We start from the raw sequence: 16,675 nt of genomic DNA, 5'->3' as shown, positions 1-16,675 counted from the left end.
AAAAAAAACCTCTGGGTTGGAAGACTGTGAATTTCCCTGCAGGAGTTTAAGTACCCTGCCTCCAGGCAAAGAAAACCTGCAATTCACAAGATAATCCCCTTTTGTCTCTGCTTGGCCACAAAGCAGAGAAAAAACAATCTGCTTTCAGTTTCAACTGCTTTCTGGACTTCCTTTCCAAAGGAAAAAATAATTTCTTTTTAAAATCTGTACTTCTAGTTCAAAAAATCTCAACTGGATCTCAAAATGATTTCAGGTTAATCCCACCACTATGCCACCATGTCAAGGTTCCTCCCCCACTCTGAACTCTAGGGTACAGATGTGGGGACCTGCATGAAAAACCTCCTAAGCTTATCTTTACCAGCTTAGGTCAAAACTTCCCCAAGGTACAAAGTGTTCCACCCGTTGTCCTTGGAATGGCCGCTACCACCACCAAACTAATACTGGTTACTGGGGAAGAGCTGTTTGGACGCGTCTTTCCCCCCAAAATACTTCCCAAAACCTTGCACCCCACTTCCTGGACAAGGTTTGGTAAAAAAGCCTCACCAATTTGCCTAGGTGACTACAGACCCAGACCCTTGGATCTTAAGAACAATGAACAATCCTCCCAACACTTGCACCCCCCTTTCCTGGGAAATGTTGGATAAAAAGCCTCACCAATTTGCATAGGTGACCACAGACCCAAACCCTTGGATCTGAGAACAATGAAAAAGCATTCAGTTTTTTACAAGAAGACTTTTAATAGAAAATAGAAGTAAATAGAAATAAAGAAATCCCCCCTGTAAAATCAGGATGGTAGATATCTTACAGGGTAATTAGATTAAAAAAACATAGAGAACCCCTCTAGGCAAAACCTTAAGTTACAAAAAGATACACAGACAGAAATAGTTATTCTATTCAGCACAATTCTTTTCTCAGCCATTTAAAGAAATCATAATCTAACACATACCTAGCTAGATTACTTACTAAAAGTTCTAAGACTCCATTCCTGGTCTATCCCTGGCAAAGACCAGCATACAGACAGACCCAGACCCTTTGTTTCTCTCCCTCCTCCCAGCTTTTGAAAGTATCTTGTCTCCTCATTGGTCATTTTGGTCAGGTGCCAGCGAGGTTACCTTTAGCTTCTTAACCCTTTACAGGTGAGAGGAGCTTTCCCCTGGCCAGGAGGGATTTCAAAGGGGTTTACCCTTCCCTTTATATTTATGACAAATGGCCTGTAGAATATGGAGTTAGAGAGCTGCCTAGCTTATTCATGGTGACGACAGCACCTCCTTTGTCAGCTTTTCTGATTATGATGTCAGAGTTGTTCCTGAGGCTGTTGATGGCGTTGTGTTCAGCACGGCTGAGGTTATGGGGCAAGTGATGCTGCTTTTCCCCTATTTCAGCCCATGCACGTCAACGAAAGCAGTCTATGTAGAAGTCCAGTCTGTTGTTTCGACCTTCAGAAGGAGGTCCACGCAGAATCCTTCTTTTTGTAGTGTTGGTAGGAAGGATTCTGGTGGTTAGTGTGTTGTTCAGAGGCGTGTTGGAAATATTCTTTCAGTAAGAGACATCGAAAGTAGGATTCTAGGTCACCCTAGAACTGTATCATGTTCGTGGGCCTGGAGGGACAAAAGGAGAGGCCCCGATATAGGACATACTCTTCTGCCGGGCTAATTCTCGCACTTTGCCTGCAGTGACAACAGGTCTCACCAAGAGACGAGGCCTCTGGTCAGGTTAATTGGTATGGTTCAGTTTCTACAGGTCACACCCTTGTTCTAAAAATCAGGATGGACTACCAGAGAGAGACCACCACAGTAAATGCTGCTGTAACACTGATTATATTGTAAACATATATACTTTCCATGGACCATGATTGATTATTGTGTATTTGTATTTTTGCTAACACACGTGCTAGTTATTAGCCTAGAGCACATGGCGTGAGCTAAGATGTTTGTGTACTGTGGCACAGAAAGCATTGCATCTTGGGAGTAGCGGAAAACAGAAGCTGAAAGAAGCACTTTTATTAAAATAGGGAGTTTTTTTTAAAAAAAAAAGATTCAATCATCTTTTTGGTGTTTCCCCAACTTCCCTTGCCAATTCTGACAAATTTATAGTTAGCATGGCTATTGTGGCTGCTAGGATAAGAGGTCTTGCTGAAGGACCCAACTAAAATCAGAGCTATATTCTGCTGGGCACTGTGCAACTAAAGTAAGAGCAAGAACTGTCCCACAGTGCAGTGATGAGTTTGTGATGTGGGAGCTGGAACTGAGACTAACCAAATTCGTCATCTCATAAAGGAGGTATCAAACGTATTAGATAGGAGGATCAGTTTTTAATCCCTGCTGAGCTAGGTGGGATTCAAACTGGAAACTTACAAGTGAAAGGCTCTATAGCTCATTAGCAACAGCCAGAGCTAGCTAGACCTCTGTAAGCATTAACATAATACCTTTGAGAGTGAATCTGCTTTCTGGAAAACTAATTTATATTTCCAGAAATAAAAGTAAGTTCTGACCTTTTTGGAGCTTATATGGTATGATTCTTCCACCCTCTAGCCACACAGGCTTGATGGGAGAATGGACATGCCCTCTACAGTGTTTCCAGCTCTGTTGGGATTATCATCAGTCTGCTAGGTATGGCATTTTAAAGAAGGCATGGAAGGTTTGTGATGTTTGGTTGTTAATTGTTGTTGTGCTTGTTTTTTACCTTCAAAAAACCAGGACTCTCAGATTTGGTCATTCCTGTTTTTGCGGGGAGGGCTCTGGATGTGTCTTACACTTCAGCTGACTGGCAGACTTAAAGTCTTTCTTTCTCTAGAACATTGTAACAATCTGACTAAAATGTCTGTTCCATCTCTACTTTCATTGTCTTTGCTCTTGAAGTAATAATTTCATAGTTCTGTCAATCATCAGAATTTTTCAAGCTAGACAGTATCAGAATTTCTGATGTAAAAAAAATATAAAACAAGATACCCAAGCCTTCATCCTAAGAGCATAAGCCCAATTTGTTTTCCTTTGCCTTCACCTTTAAAATCCTCTTGCAGTTTCAACCACAGAAACACTAACCCAAGAACCAATCCCTGTAACAAACCCCGTTGCCTTCTCTGTCTCCATATCTACTCTAGCGACACCATCAAAGGCTCATTCACCTGCACATCTACTAATGTGATATATGCCATCATGTGCCAGCAATGCCCCTCTGCCATGTACATTGGCCAAACCAGACAGTCTCTACGTAAAAGGATAAATGGAAACAAATCAGACATCAGGAATGGTAACGTACAAAACCCAGTAAGAGAACACTTCAATCTCCCTGGGCACTCAATAACAGATTTTAAAGTAGCCATTCTTCAACCAAAAAAACTTCAAAAACAGACTTCAAAGAGAAACTGCAGAACTACAATTCATTTGCACATTTAACACCATCAATTTGGGCTTGAATAGGGACTGGGTGCAGTTGGCTCACTACAAAAGCAATTTTCCCTCTCTTGGTATTGACATCTCCTCATCAATTATTGGGGTGGACCACATCCACCCTGACTAAACTGGCCTTCAACATTGGTTCTCCACTTGTAAGGTAACTCCCTTCTCTTCATGTGCCAATATATTTTTATGCCTGTATCTGTAATTTTCACTCCATGCATTTGAAGAAGTGGGTTTTTTACCCATGAAAGCTTATGCCCAAATAAATCTGCTAGTCTTTTAGGTGCCACCGGACTCCTCAAACAGAAAGGGTCTCTCTCTCTCTCTCTCTCTCACACACCCCACCTGCCCTCACTTATTGTTCTAAACTTTACTGTAGTAGATATGTAAAGCACTACTGTGTTTTTACCAAATAGCAACATTCAGATGCTGAGTAAGATGATTCCTTTTTACAGAGCATTAGAGTACCCTCAGGCTGAAAGATGCTATATAAGCATGCAGTGTTTATTGTAAATTATGTAAAAGAGCTTGAAGCAGTAGACAGTTCTTCATTTTTGAAAAAGGCCCTACTACCTGTGATCTTTTACTTCCAGAGGGTGACAATGGGAAAAAGACATTTAATGACTGATGCTTTGATTACGTTGGCAAACTTTAAGAGCTATAATTCACCATTTCTGAAAATGCAACGATGGAAGCTAATGTGAGTTGGACTCTGGCATTTTTACTATGCTACTGCTACATGTAGTGAAGCAAGCATAGTTGGTGAATTTCAGTTCTACACTTTACAGCATAAACAAAAAGTTACATAAGTATAAAAAGAATAAAATATTGTATGCACAAGCAGAATTGTTGGACTCTAAACTCTTCAGGGTAGTGGCTGTCTTACTCTGTACATTTCCCAGCACGCTAGAGCAGAGGTGGTCAAACGATGGCCTGTGAGACACATCCAGCCCGCGGGACCCTCCTGCCTGGCCCCTGAGCTCCTGGACCAGGAGGCTAGCCCCCGGCCCTCCCCTGCTGTTCCCCCTCTCCCACAGCGTCAGGCAGCCGGGCAGCGCAGTTGCAGAGCCGCGGCCAGATCCGGTACTCTGGGCGGCGTGACTGTAGCGCCGCCAGCCACCGGTGCTCCAGGCAGCGCAGGCAGGGGAGTTCAGGGGTGTGGATAGGTGTCGGGGGGGTCAGAGGGCAGGGAACACTCAGGGTTGGAGGTCTGGGGGTGGTCAAGGGACATGGAGCAGGGGGTGGTGGATGGGGCAGGAGTCCCAGGGGAGCCATCAGGGGGCGAGAAGTGGGGCGGGTCAGATAGGAGGCAGGGACCGGGCCACACCTGGCTGTTTGGGGAGACACAGCCTCCCCTAACCGGCCCTCCATACAATTTTGGAAACCCAACGTGGCCCTCAGGCAAAAAAGTTCGCCTGCCCCGGACTAGAGCCTGGATCTAATTAGGTCCTGTTTGCACAACTGTAATACAAATAAACAGTAGAAAACAAGCATGCCAATCATTTCAATATTAAATGGATAAGGTAATGATTTCAGTATTAAATGAAAAATTGCTATATCTACATTTAGAATTCTGTGTGAAATTTAGGTCAATTTAAAGCCTACTCTACAAGACTAACTTCACAATTTAACCAGCATGGAACAAAGATCCACATCTCTCTGTTCATCTAAAAAACCCCAAAATTTCTCAGGAAAATGTAAAAGAAAGACAGAATGAAGCCATTTAAACAACTGTAGCATACCAACACTGAGCTGCAAATAACGTATGATAATTGCTAATGGACAACTAAAGATTAATCGACCATAACTAGATTCTTTGGCCTCTTTTCATTAAAAAAAAAAAAAGTTCCATCTACGGTGTCCCTTGTTTCAATGCGGAAATTAGATATGAGAGTTTTTCCATCATCTCATTAGGTATGCACAGAATTATTGTGGTGGAATTTATGCTTCATGACATGTCATACACTAACTCCTCTGAAACATACTCTATACCTGAATAGCAGATGCAGAGAAAATAGGACACATTCTCATTGCTATTCCAGAAAGTACTTATGTACACAGTACAGCTCCAGCACCTGAAGGTTTTGCTAACAGGGAACTTTTCCACAACTTCCTTTACAAGATTTGCACGTGACTGGAAGCTGTAGCTAGAATGTGATTTTGTACAGCTTTTCTCACATCTCTAGAAAGAAGTTTAGTTTTGATTTTCAAGACACTAATATAGCAGAAAAAAAAATCCTGCCAAGGTTATAAATTGGATTCTGCAAGCTATGCAACTACAGTAGTTCCAAGACAGCTGAAAATGTGTGAAATATCAGGAAAGTATAGTCTCGCTTGGTTTTACTGGAGGGCTTCTACAGGGTCTCAGGCAAGGTGTATTGAGTTCTTATCCTAATTGAAGGGGCTGAAAATTTAATAAATACTTCCTTTCTCCCAAGTGTTTATTGTGCGTTGGAACTATACTCCTAACAAACACTAAAATGTCCTTTTTATACCAGTAAGAGATACACTGATGTCAAAGAAGCTGTGTGGTACAGTGGTGATCAGATTCATTGAGGAATGAACATCTGAAAGCTTTTGCTAAATACTGGAAGAATTAGTATTCAACATTAATAAAAACTAGAACATTTAGTTATACAACTTTAAGGTCAAGGCAAGCAAGGGAAAAATGACAGCTTCTCACTAGCTCAGCTACACATCAGTTTAACTAACACTTAGTGTACTTCTGTTAGGTAAATATTATTTTGAGACACAGTTTTCATGAAAATAAGCTTTCAAATAAAATGACTATTGTAATCTGGGAAAGTATTTTGTTTCAGGAATATACATGTACTGGAGAGTATTTCATGTGATTGGTTGACTGTTTACCAGTATTTGCTAATGCAGTACAATATACAACTTTATGTAGCCCCCTAGTGGCCTAAATGGAAAAATCTATCAAATATACTTTAAACGTACATGAAAATCCTCATCTAAAAATAAAACCAAACTACAAGTTTAATAGTTTTTGCATATATTTAAGATATAAGTACTAATTTGTTTTCACAGTACATTTTTAAACAATTGAGCAAATCAGGAATAGGATAATAATTTTGTGTGACATTTTTATACTGATAACTAGAACAGAACCAGAAATGTTCTTAGTAGAGCATCCACTCAGGAAAAAAAAAGGAAATTAAAGGTGCAAAATATGAACTGGGTCAATGATTTGAACTAGCGAGTAGCTAAAGAAACACATTCTGCATTATGGCCGAATGTGCTGTAAGAGGACTTGTGTGGGAAGCAATGAGAATGGGGTGTCACCAAAATTAGAGAGAGAAAACGAGGAAAACCACATGCTTGCATAGTATGATAACGTTATGGAAGTTCAAAATTTCATCTTAATTTTCAATAACTTAAATGAATATCACTTAAAAACACATCACACAGAATTAAAGACTTCTGTATATATTTCAGATTTCAATATTATTAATGCAAAAAATACATATGATTTTACATAGGATTTGTGCTACATTAGAACACTAAAGACAAACATCACTTGAGTATTAAATGAAACATTAAATATTAAATAACTGAAAAATAAAATAAAAGGTGTAAACACTAAACTAACTTGGGAATTTGCTATTGCAACACATCCAATGAAGTGGTTTTAAACAGTACAAAAAGATTAGATTTAAGTATTTGTTTCCAGTCTACTTGGAATACACGAAGCTCATTCCAGAAACCTTTTACAAAAACTGGTCCAGGATCACAGAAGAGTATTGACTCTCACTTGAGCACTATTTTCATTTCTTTACATATTTAATTTTACACTGTATTCCATGCCAAAGTTTTGCTTGTAAACAGTAATCTGGTAATTCAGTTAATACTCTGATTTTCACTGCTTGCTAACATCTTGGAGAAAACTGAGGGTTTGTTGGAGATTCAGTGTAAGATTTGAGTTCATACGCAGCACCACTATCAACTTCCATTGATTTCCGGGAGAACAGGAGTCTTACATCTCTGTGGAGGTAGATCTTTCCAGATTTGGAACTCTGGAACCTACGAAGACAATATATATATATATATATAGTAAATAGTAAATATTTTAAAAACTATCTGTAACTTCTAAACATCAAAACAGATACACCTTTACATGATAACTATACACACTTTTTAGAAGTAATTAATCAGGGCTATAGTGTTTGAACACATAAAAGTATGCATTAGTTGAGTAATGTGGCAAAATGAAACAGTGCAGGAAATGAAAGTTTCCAGGCCCCACTCTGCTTCATACAGGAAATGCAGAATCACAATTCTTACAGCAGCTGAATGTAATGCTATTGCCCATACCATACAAACAAAAAAGGTATTACCCAACACACAGTTGCAGCTACTGTGGGTGCAATAACTGAACTTCTTGCTGCTTGTACATGTAAAACCCTTAACTATGTGACCGCAATGAAATAAAAGTACTGTGCCCATTTAAATGAGGAATAAAAGACAAAACACATAGACATGCCTTAACCAAGAAAGTGAAATCCTAGAGGTATCAAAAAAGCTGAAGGCTCTTATTGTAGCAGAACCATCAGCTTAACTGCGTGGGGGCAGTCAGGATGTATAAATAGACTCTATCCAATATTTGCATGAGGGGTAGTAGGCATAATATCATTCATCCACACAATTGTACTTAAGAGAATAAATCTGCTCCCCCATCTGAGGCTGCAGAGGGCCTTAACCACAGTGGAGCTGCAGGACATGGCTCTTGGCTGCTGTGAAGTTATGATCCATTATTATCAATGTTTATTTGAACATACAAACATATTGCCATAAGTACACATGACCCTTTCCATGGTGGGTAAAGAATAAGGTAATGAGATTGTCGCAGTAGTTCACTGTGCAGTGCAGTATGTTAGTGCCTAATTTGAATTAGGATTTGAAGGATCTTCGCTTGAGATATTGTAGCAATGGTGGGTTGACTACATAGATGCATCAGCTGCAAATTATTTATGTCTTGAAGTGTCCCTATGAAGTATTATCCCTTTCTGTTCATAGAATATCAGGGTTGGAAGGAACCTCAGGAGGTCATCTAGTCCAACCCCCTGCTCAAATCAGGGCCAATCCCGAATTTTTGCCCAAGATCCCTAAATGGCCTCCTCAAGGATTGAACTCACAACCCTGGGTTTAGCAAGCCAAAGCTCAAACCACTGAGCTATCCCTCCCCCGTTTTACAGATGGGGAAATGGAAGCACTTTTTCACTCCTCAAGCTTCTTACTCTCCATTAGTGAGACTCTTATTGCTGCTTTTTCTTTGGGGAATATCTATCATAAAGAATAATTTTGAATAGCCTTATCATTTGAACTTTGCTTCCCAAATAAGCAAAGAAGCTGACTTAAACATTTGGAAGACAGCATTTATATGCCATGCAGGGATAGAGTGTAATGTCCAGGATGGGGCCTAGCTCACACTATGTCCTTAAGTAAAATTCTTGAAGAGCTGTGGAAGTTCCATTATAAGGAATGTGTCATGATAAGTAACCAAGTTAAAGCCAGCAGAAATTCTGGCAAATGGTATCTTTGCAGAGATATCAATATACAGGAAGCTTAACAGCAAAACAGGTGAACTAGAATGTCTGGCAGCAAAAGAGGACCTTAAATGAAAATCATTACTAGACCACAGAGGAATGATATACAGAGGACACTGTATTACTTGCAAAACTCAAAATACAGAAAGATTAGATTGCAGAAGGGGGGAATATAGTGCTGTATCTGTAAGATTATAAAAAATCTAGTATGTTAAAATTTCTAAGGATTTTACAGTAGAATATAAGCACAAATCCCATATCAGAGAAATACAAATATCCTAGTAGGACTGTACTACCAGCCTCCAGATCTGGAAGAATCCTGAGAGTGCAATGCTGAAGAAGATCAACAAGACAACTAAGTGTAATAAAGCAGTAATAATTTGTGACTTCAGCTCCCCACCTATAAACATGTCATATGTCATATCAGGATAATATTTAGAGAAGCAATTTCTCAACACCTTCAACAATTACTTCTTTGAGCAACTAGTTCTTGGGCACACAAGAGGAGAGGCTATTCAACTTAGTTTTAATTAACATACAGTTCCAAGAAATAACTACAGCTTAGCCACTAAGTAATATAGTACTCATAAGCTAAAGTAAGTTCCATTTGCAAAAGGGAGGGGTGTTCCAATATACAGGTGAGTCGCATCATACGCACATTTAACTTATGCAAATTCAACTATACGCGCTCGGCAAAAAACAAGAAAAATAACAAGATACTTGTAAATAGTGCGGACGATTCTGCCCACCATTCCACTCAATGAGTGTATGCCCCGAGTGAGCGTGAGATGGGAGATGTGAATCTACTGTTCCCTCAGTCGGTCTCAGTTCCCGCATGCCTCTCCTAGTGTGAGCATCTCGCCGCGCTGAGCGTGATTCTAGTGTTTAAAGATACGTATTTTTCATACAACATGGCCCCTAAACACAAGCCAACTACTTCATCTGGTGCTCAACCGAAGAAACAGCGATCTGTTCCAACGCTGGAGGAAAAACTGGCTGTGTTGGGTTTATTGAGAGACAGTATGTCAGTCTCCAACGTGGCGCATAAATATGGCTGCAACAAATCTAGCATCCATGCCATCAAGATGAGAGAGAGAGAAATTCGTCAAGCTGGGACATCAAGTATTCCAATAATTGCTATGGTGATGAGCCAGGTGCATGATAAGACTTCAGTGAAGACTGAAAAGGCATTAAACTTATGGCTGGCAGACATGAACCGTAAACATGTGGCAACACATTGCAAGAAAAGGCTCTTAGCCTCTACACGCTGTTCAAACCTCCTGTGCCCTAAAGGGCAAGAACAAAAATCTCCTGCCTGTGTTCTGGCAATCAAATAAAAAGGCTTGGGTGATGGCAGCATTATTTTTGGATTGGTTCCACAAGTGTTTCATTCCTGAGGTCAAGCAGTACCTCGAAGAGAAAGGACTTGACTTTAAAGTGTTGCTAATCGTAGACAATGCTCCTGGCCACCGTGCAGCACTCCAGTTTGCGCATAACAATGCTGAAGTCGTCTTTCTACCGCCCAATACCACCTCCATCCCCTCAACCAAGGCGTGATTCGTTGTTTCAAGGCCACATACACGAGGCTTACGTTCTCACAGATACGTAGCACTATGGATGCTGATCCCAATCTTAATGTGATGGAGTGTTGGAAGTCCTTCAACATTGCCGATTGCATCACTTATATTAAACAGGCAATGGATGCAATCAAGCCTGAAACAGTCAATGCATGTTGGCTATAGAAAGAATGTGTGAATGATTTTAAGGGTTTTCCGACCATTGACAAAGAAGTGAAACGCATTGTTCAGGTGGCCAGGGAAGTGGGTGGTGATGGCTTTGTCGACATCCTTGAGGAAGGTATTGAAGAATTAATTGAGAGTCATAGAGAAACATTGACTAACGAAGAGGTAGAGGAACTGATAAAATCGTCCACAGAAGACGAAGATAACAATGACGAACTGGAAGAGCCTGCAAGTTGGAATCTTCATAAATTTGCTGAAGTGTTCCAAGCAGCGAAATACTTGAATGATTTAATTTCTGAATACAATCTCTCAATGGAACGAAGCCTCAAAATCACACGTAGTATTACGGACGATTTGAGACCATATCAAGAAATATTTGAGCAGCTCAAGAGACAACAGCGACAGTTGCCAATCACCATGTTTTTCAAGGAAAAACAACCAGCAGCAGATTAGCCTACGCAATCAACTTCTCGAGCTGAGCCACAGCCAAACACTTTGTCTATGACTCACTCTCCATCACCCAAGCTCTCCGTCACCTCCATCTCCTAGACTGACATCAAGCCCTGATGACCCCCTGTAATTACCCCCATAATTAAAAATACAGTACTGTAAAATGATATTTTGCCTATGTACTCTATTATATAGTGTACATTACTGTATACATTATACATATTACTGTACAGGGTTGTATACACAAAACCATGTACAGTATACTGTACTTTGTGGGCAATTTAAGGGATTTTCAAGGGTAATTTTGACTATACGCGATTTTCGCCTTACGCGCGGACTTTAGAACCTAACCTAACCCAACTCCCGCGGATGATGCGACTCCACTGTATAGCACTGTGGCACCCTTTAGAAAGGATGGATTAAAATAGTAAATTAAAAAATGAATCAATAAAAGATATGCTGTGGATAGGTTACTCTTTAATTGACTATTTAGAAGCCTCCGAAGCTTCTGGTACTGGTCACTGTCAAAGACAGGATACTGGATTAGATGGACCCTAGGTCTGATCTGGACTCACAATTCTTACATCCCTGTAAGTCTGAATATAATACAAAATTCTTTCTGGCTTGAGACTTGGCAGGCAAATATTTTCAAAGGCTTCTAAAACTGCAGGTACAACTGAGATTTTGCATAGGAAAGCAGCTTTACTTTTCTCTTCACACTGCATTTTGGGCCTTCATAGATACTGTATCTTCTAGTACAAATATACTCCGTAAGAGTACCCAAGAGTTTCTGAACACACAAAAACATGGGTGTGAAAAACTGCACAAGCAAAACTAAACATGAAGTTTAAAAGGATGCTTTTAAAAATTTGACTGTGTGTCAAGTTTTAGCCTTGGGCAAATGTTTTTGCTGAGTTACAATCACTTTAAAAGAACCTATTATAATAGAAGTGCTGACATAACCTTAATTAGTACCTCACAAACAGATGCTGCCACAATGCAGTTTACAGTTCTATGACTTCATTTCTTTTTGAGCAAAACATATATATAGTTTCAGCAAGTAAAATTAAGTTACTTGTTTTCAACCTACTATTACTATAAAGAAGCCAAACATTTCCAGGCCAACTTCAACTATGAAAACAAAATTAATGTGCTTTCTTTTTTTATATAGATGATTTTGGCAGAACCAATATAAAGGGAGGCACATTGTTTTAAACAAATGCTTTAAAATAACTTATTTTTATATAAATGATACATTGGTAAAAATGCTTATTCTTGCATCTCTAACAAATCTTTACATATCAGTCAGCATGAAATATGATCTACTGTAAAATTCAGAGTATCCTGTTTTATACCTTCTAATGGTTCAACACTGTTGGAAATTAAAGTTAATATTTTGAGAAACTCCATATATTTCTCTTATTAGAATTGCTTATTACTTGGCTCTGAATCTCAAGCAGAAAAGACTGGTGATATAGCCACGAGATGGTCACCAGCAAGGTGAACATCTAACCATTATAGATGAGATCATACAGCCAACTGATTGCTCATTTTAGTGGGTTTTTTTGCAGAACACCAATGGCAAATCCATAACTTCTTTCCTACCATAGATCTAAATGCTGAGCCCAATTACATGCGTATTCTAGGGCCACATGAAGTAGAAATGCTGCCCTTCTGATAGGCTAAGTAGTGGGGAAGCCTATGAAGGAAGACTGTATATCTTCATGTATGACACGGGTATAATCTACACAGCAACTACCTGGACAAGACCATGGAGAAGGAAAAAAAAGGGCATTTTACTTACTGAACTAGCAAAGCACAAATCTATGAATTAAACTGGAAGAGGAACCAAGAAGTGGCCCGTACCTGCTATTCCTCTACCTCTACACCCCAAAAATCACTCTGCCACCATCAATTATGGTACACTTTAGAATTTTATGCCTCAGTTCCTTTGCATCAATTCAGCAATTCATGTAAGCAAAGCCCTTTTACCTGGGCTCAGCTCAGTTTTTCAGGACTGGTTCCACAGGGAAGTTTATTTTTGGGGAAAGGCTAAGTGATGCGCTGTGAGTTAGTGAGCTCTGGTCGACTGAATGCCAATCCAGACTACAATTCAAAATTTCGTTATCTCATTATGATCTCTATTTGTCCACTTCAGGAAACCAATATACAATTTATCAAGTATTTGTCAACTTCTACTTATGGGAATTCCAGGGCTAGACTTAAGATGCACAAAGCTGTGTAAGAAAACTGGCTTGGGAAAAAACTGGTGCTACTAAGCAGGGGCATTCATGAGCATTACATTAATTAATTACAAAATAATGGGAGGGTAGCTAAAATAAAAGTTTGCGATATGAGTAAGGGTAACCTTTGTTAAAGATGCAAAGCAAAGAAAAAATATTTCTTAATTAGGCCCTAATATTCCTTATTTTTAACTCCTTTGGTTAGATAGTGTTTGGTTTCAAGCAGCCTTTAAGTATTCACACAATCGCCCCAAAGTTCTTCATAAAGTTAAGAATGTATAAGTCATAGTGCAGTAAGTGTGTGAACAAATGAAACAGTTATTTTGTTTTTATCAATAGGTTAGAGAGTGCCTTTCATGTAAGAACCCATTTTACTGAGCAGGAGGCATGGGTCAGGATACTGGGGTTTTATCCCATACTCTATTAAAAAGAGCCACATAGGATTTGTAGCTTCTACTTAGACAACCACCAGATAGGATCCTACTGTAAGACACCTTAGAGAAAGATACATTTATCCAGCGAAGACGGTGTCTGGATCAGTATGTAGAGGAATTAGTAATATGCAAGACTTCACCACTGGCTGGAATGCCAAGAAACAGTCTTAAATTTAACCAAGTTTCTCCTCAAAGTCCCAATTATCTACTATCATTTTTCCTCACAGTCTCTACTGTTAACTACAAATTCTCACTGAAGAGAAAGTTAAAAGCATTCTATTTTTAATAAGGCTCTATTGTTTGCATGGCAGTTATAAATTCAGGACTGAAGTAAGTGAATTATTTTGTTTTACTCTGAGGATCTTACCTCAGATGTATGAGGTAGCGTAGTAGTCTTTCTTCAGTCTGCCGAATGTTTTCTTTATTGATGCTTCTCTTTACTTCTCGTCTCACAGGAACAGAAAAAGTCCTTTGCCGTAGGAATGTTTGATGATTGGCTGGCATCTCTCGTAAGTCATAGATCACCACAAACATTTTCACCACAGTCTTATTAGGGTTAAATAAGGTCTGAAAAAGACAAACAGTTATTTTAGAAAATAAAGCTGATTCATAGAGTCACTGAATAATAAAGGGTGACAAGATATGAGAATTCAGTGTGCCAATGAATAATCATGGTTCAGATTCACTGGATGGCTTCTGTGCGCTCTGTTCCCTTGTTTTATATAGGAAGTTAATTTAAAGATTACTGTTTAGCCTGTATTTCTACACTTCAGCTACTGGCAACTGAACTGTCCATTTTTTCCCCTCACATTAACGTAATTAAAGGAGGTCATAAGCACAAACTAGTTCTTCATGTAAGAGACAGACTCTTACTACTTTGGTAATCAACACAAACTTCTGTTTGCTCCTTGTGCCAACTTTCTGTTTAGATTATTTTCTGACCTTAATGCTGTGTTTCCAGTAATTACAATGGTCTGCTACAGATTTAAAGAATCCTGAATTCATATGTTGTGATCCTGCATTGGATTCATCAAGGAGATGTACAGTGTTGGTTTTAGATTATGCTGTTTGGTTTGCTTACCAATTTCTGGAGTATAGTTCTAATAATTTTCAATTTTTAACATTTATAGAAAACTAGGGCTTGTTGAAATATTGAGATGTGATATTATGCTTAGGCACAAATACGGATTTGATACAAATAATGAAAATCAGAAGTAATTAGAAATATATTAAAATTCAGATAATGGACTAGATTTTTTGTGCCTTTTTATTATTAATTAATTATTATTATTATTAAAGACCACAAAGAAAGCAGTTACAAATTAGGGGCCTGAATCTTGGATAACTTACCTCAGACTCTCTCATGGGATACGTTTAAAATTTATGGTGAATTTGCCATGAGTTACTAGCACGTACACACTTATGCATTGAAAAACAATCACAATATGATAGTACCTACACAGCTTCATATTCAGTAACCCAAGTCCCAATCTGGTGGACATCTCTTTAACCAAATAACCTATTTTTTTTTTCCACCAGGGAGCTCCTTGGTGCCAGTGGTTTTGGTGTGTCCACAGGTGGCATCTGATATTGCTCCAGGAAAAGTTAAGTCACAGTGAGAAATGATTAAAATATATAAAGATTAATCCCACCATCCAAGGCCCTCCATCCCACTAAAAAAAAAAACCAAACAAACCCCATAGCAAAAATCCACTGATCTTTCTTGAGATCCTCTTAACAGACCTAAGAGATGTAAAAGCACCAGGTTTTAGCCACGTGACTATATACTGTAGCATCATGCACTGTGTTCTCCTTTCTTGTTTCTATATATGAGTGCATACACACTAGTATGCATCTTATTATGCTGTATGCACACTTGGCATGTATAACACACCCATACAAGTCATACATTTCACACGTGTTTAATGTAACACACATATACAAGCTCTCCAGCAAATAAGGTCTCTAAAAATCTCCTTTTGTAATCTGTATTGAGTATTAAGGAAATTCATAACTTCACAAGAAAATATAAGCATTACTGGTCAACCATGTTTATCTTTAAGTGGCATTTTTCCTGGCAGTAATTAACATATAGCCACCAGTCTGATAAATTAACATTAGTGCTTTTTCTCTTTGAGAGCTTAGTGTGGAAAAGCAGGGAATCTTCTAGCAGAAATGCAGTCTGTTACTTACTGATGCTGCAGCAGCAGCAAATGCTTAGTTGTGTATGTTTGGGAGAGAACTGTTATGCAATTGTATGCTATAAAATACATACCACTTGTATGGTTCCTGAAGGAGGTACCCGATAACCCCTTTTACCAAGGGTTTCTAAAGTAATCACACCCTTAGGGAAAAAAATAGATGACAAGTTTAGGATATAAACACTTGTAAAATATTAGCATATGAGAATGTTGTATCCATGTAACTATAGGCATTAAATATATTGACAGTTATTTTTTAAACTGAACTAATGAGTGGGGAGGCCACTCCATCCACAAGATGCTATTACAGTCAGTACTATGGATCTTACAACTGTAAACTGGAAGATTATAAACAGTATGACAGGCCCAAATTTTCAGTTTGGACCAAACTCTGATTTTTCAAATCATACTCATAGACTTCAAGGCCAGAAGAGATCATGATCATCTACTCTGACCTCTTGCACATTGCAGGCCACAGAACCTCACCCACTCACTCCTGTAATAGACCCATAACCTCTGGCTGAGTTACTGAAGTCCTCAAATCTTGATTCAAAGACTTCTAATTACAGGGAATCCACCATTTACTGTAGTTCAAACCAGCAAGTGACCTGTGCCTCACACTGCAGAGGAAGGCAACCCCCCT

General features: G+C 39.0%; 1 protein-coding gene across 6 annotated transcripts in view; it reads right to left on the bottom strand.

The window, feature by feature from the left end:
• Nucleotides 1-6,394: 6,394 nt before the first annotated feature.
• Nucleotides 6,395-16,675, bottom strand: part of ATOSA (atos homolog A) — a 52,935-nt gene continuing 42,654 nt past the window's right edge. For all 6 annotated transcript variants that reach the window (XM_077827706.1, XM_077827704.1, XM_077827708.1 and 3 more), the window contains 3 exons: nt 16,107-16,175; nt 14,199-14,398; nt 6,395-7,439 (listed from right to left, as the gene is read on the bottom strand). In XM_077827706.1, the coding sequence (XP_077683832.1) occupies nt 7,286-7,439; nt 14,199-14,398; nt 16,107-16,175 (423 nt within the window). In that variant the 3' untranslated portion in view covers nt 6,395-7,285. The remainder of the gene's footprint in view (nt 7,440-14,198; nt 14,399-16,106; nt 16,176-16,675) is intronic.

Source organism: Eretmochelys imbricata, chromosome 10 (genome assembly GCF_965152235.1).
Source record: "Eretmochelys imbricata isolate rEreImb1 chromosome 10, rEreImb1.hap1, whole genome shotgun sequence".
In the NCBI taxonomy this organism is placed as follows: Eukaryota; Metazoa; Chordata; order Testudines; family Cheloniidae; genus Eretmochelys; species Eretmochelys imbricata.
The sequence above is the reverse complement of the archived record's forward strand: the minus strand, read 5'-3'. Positions and strand labels throughout refer to the sequence as shown.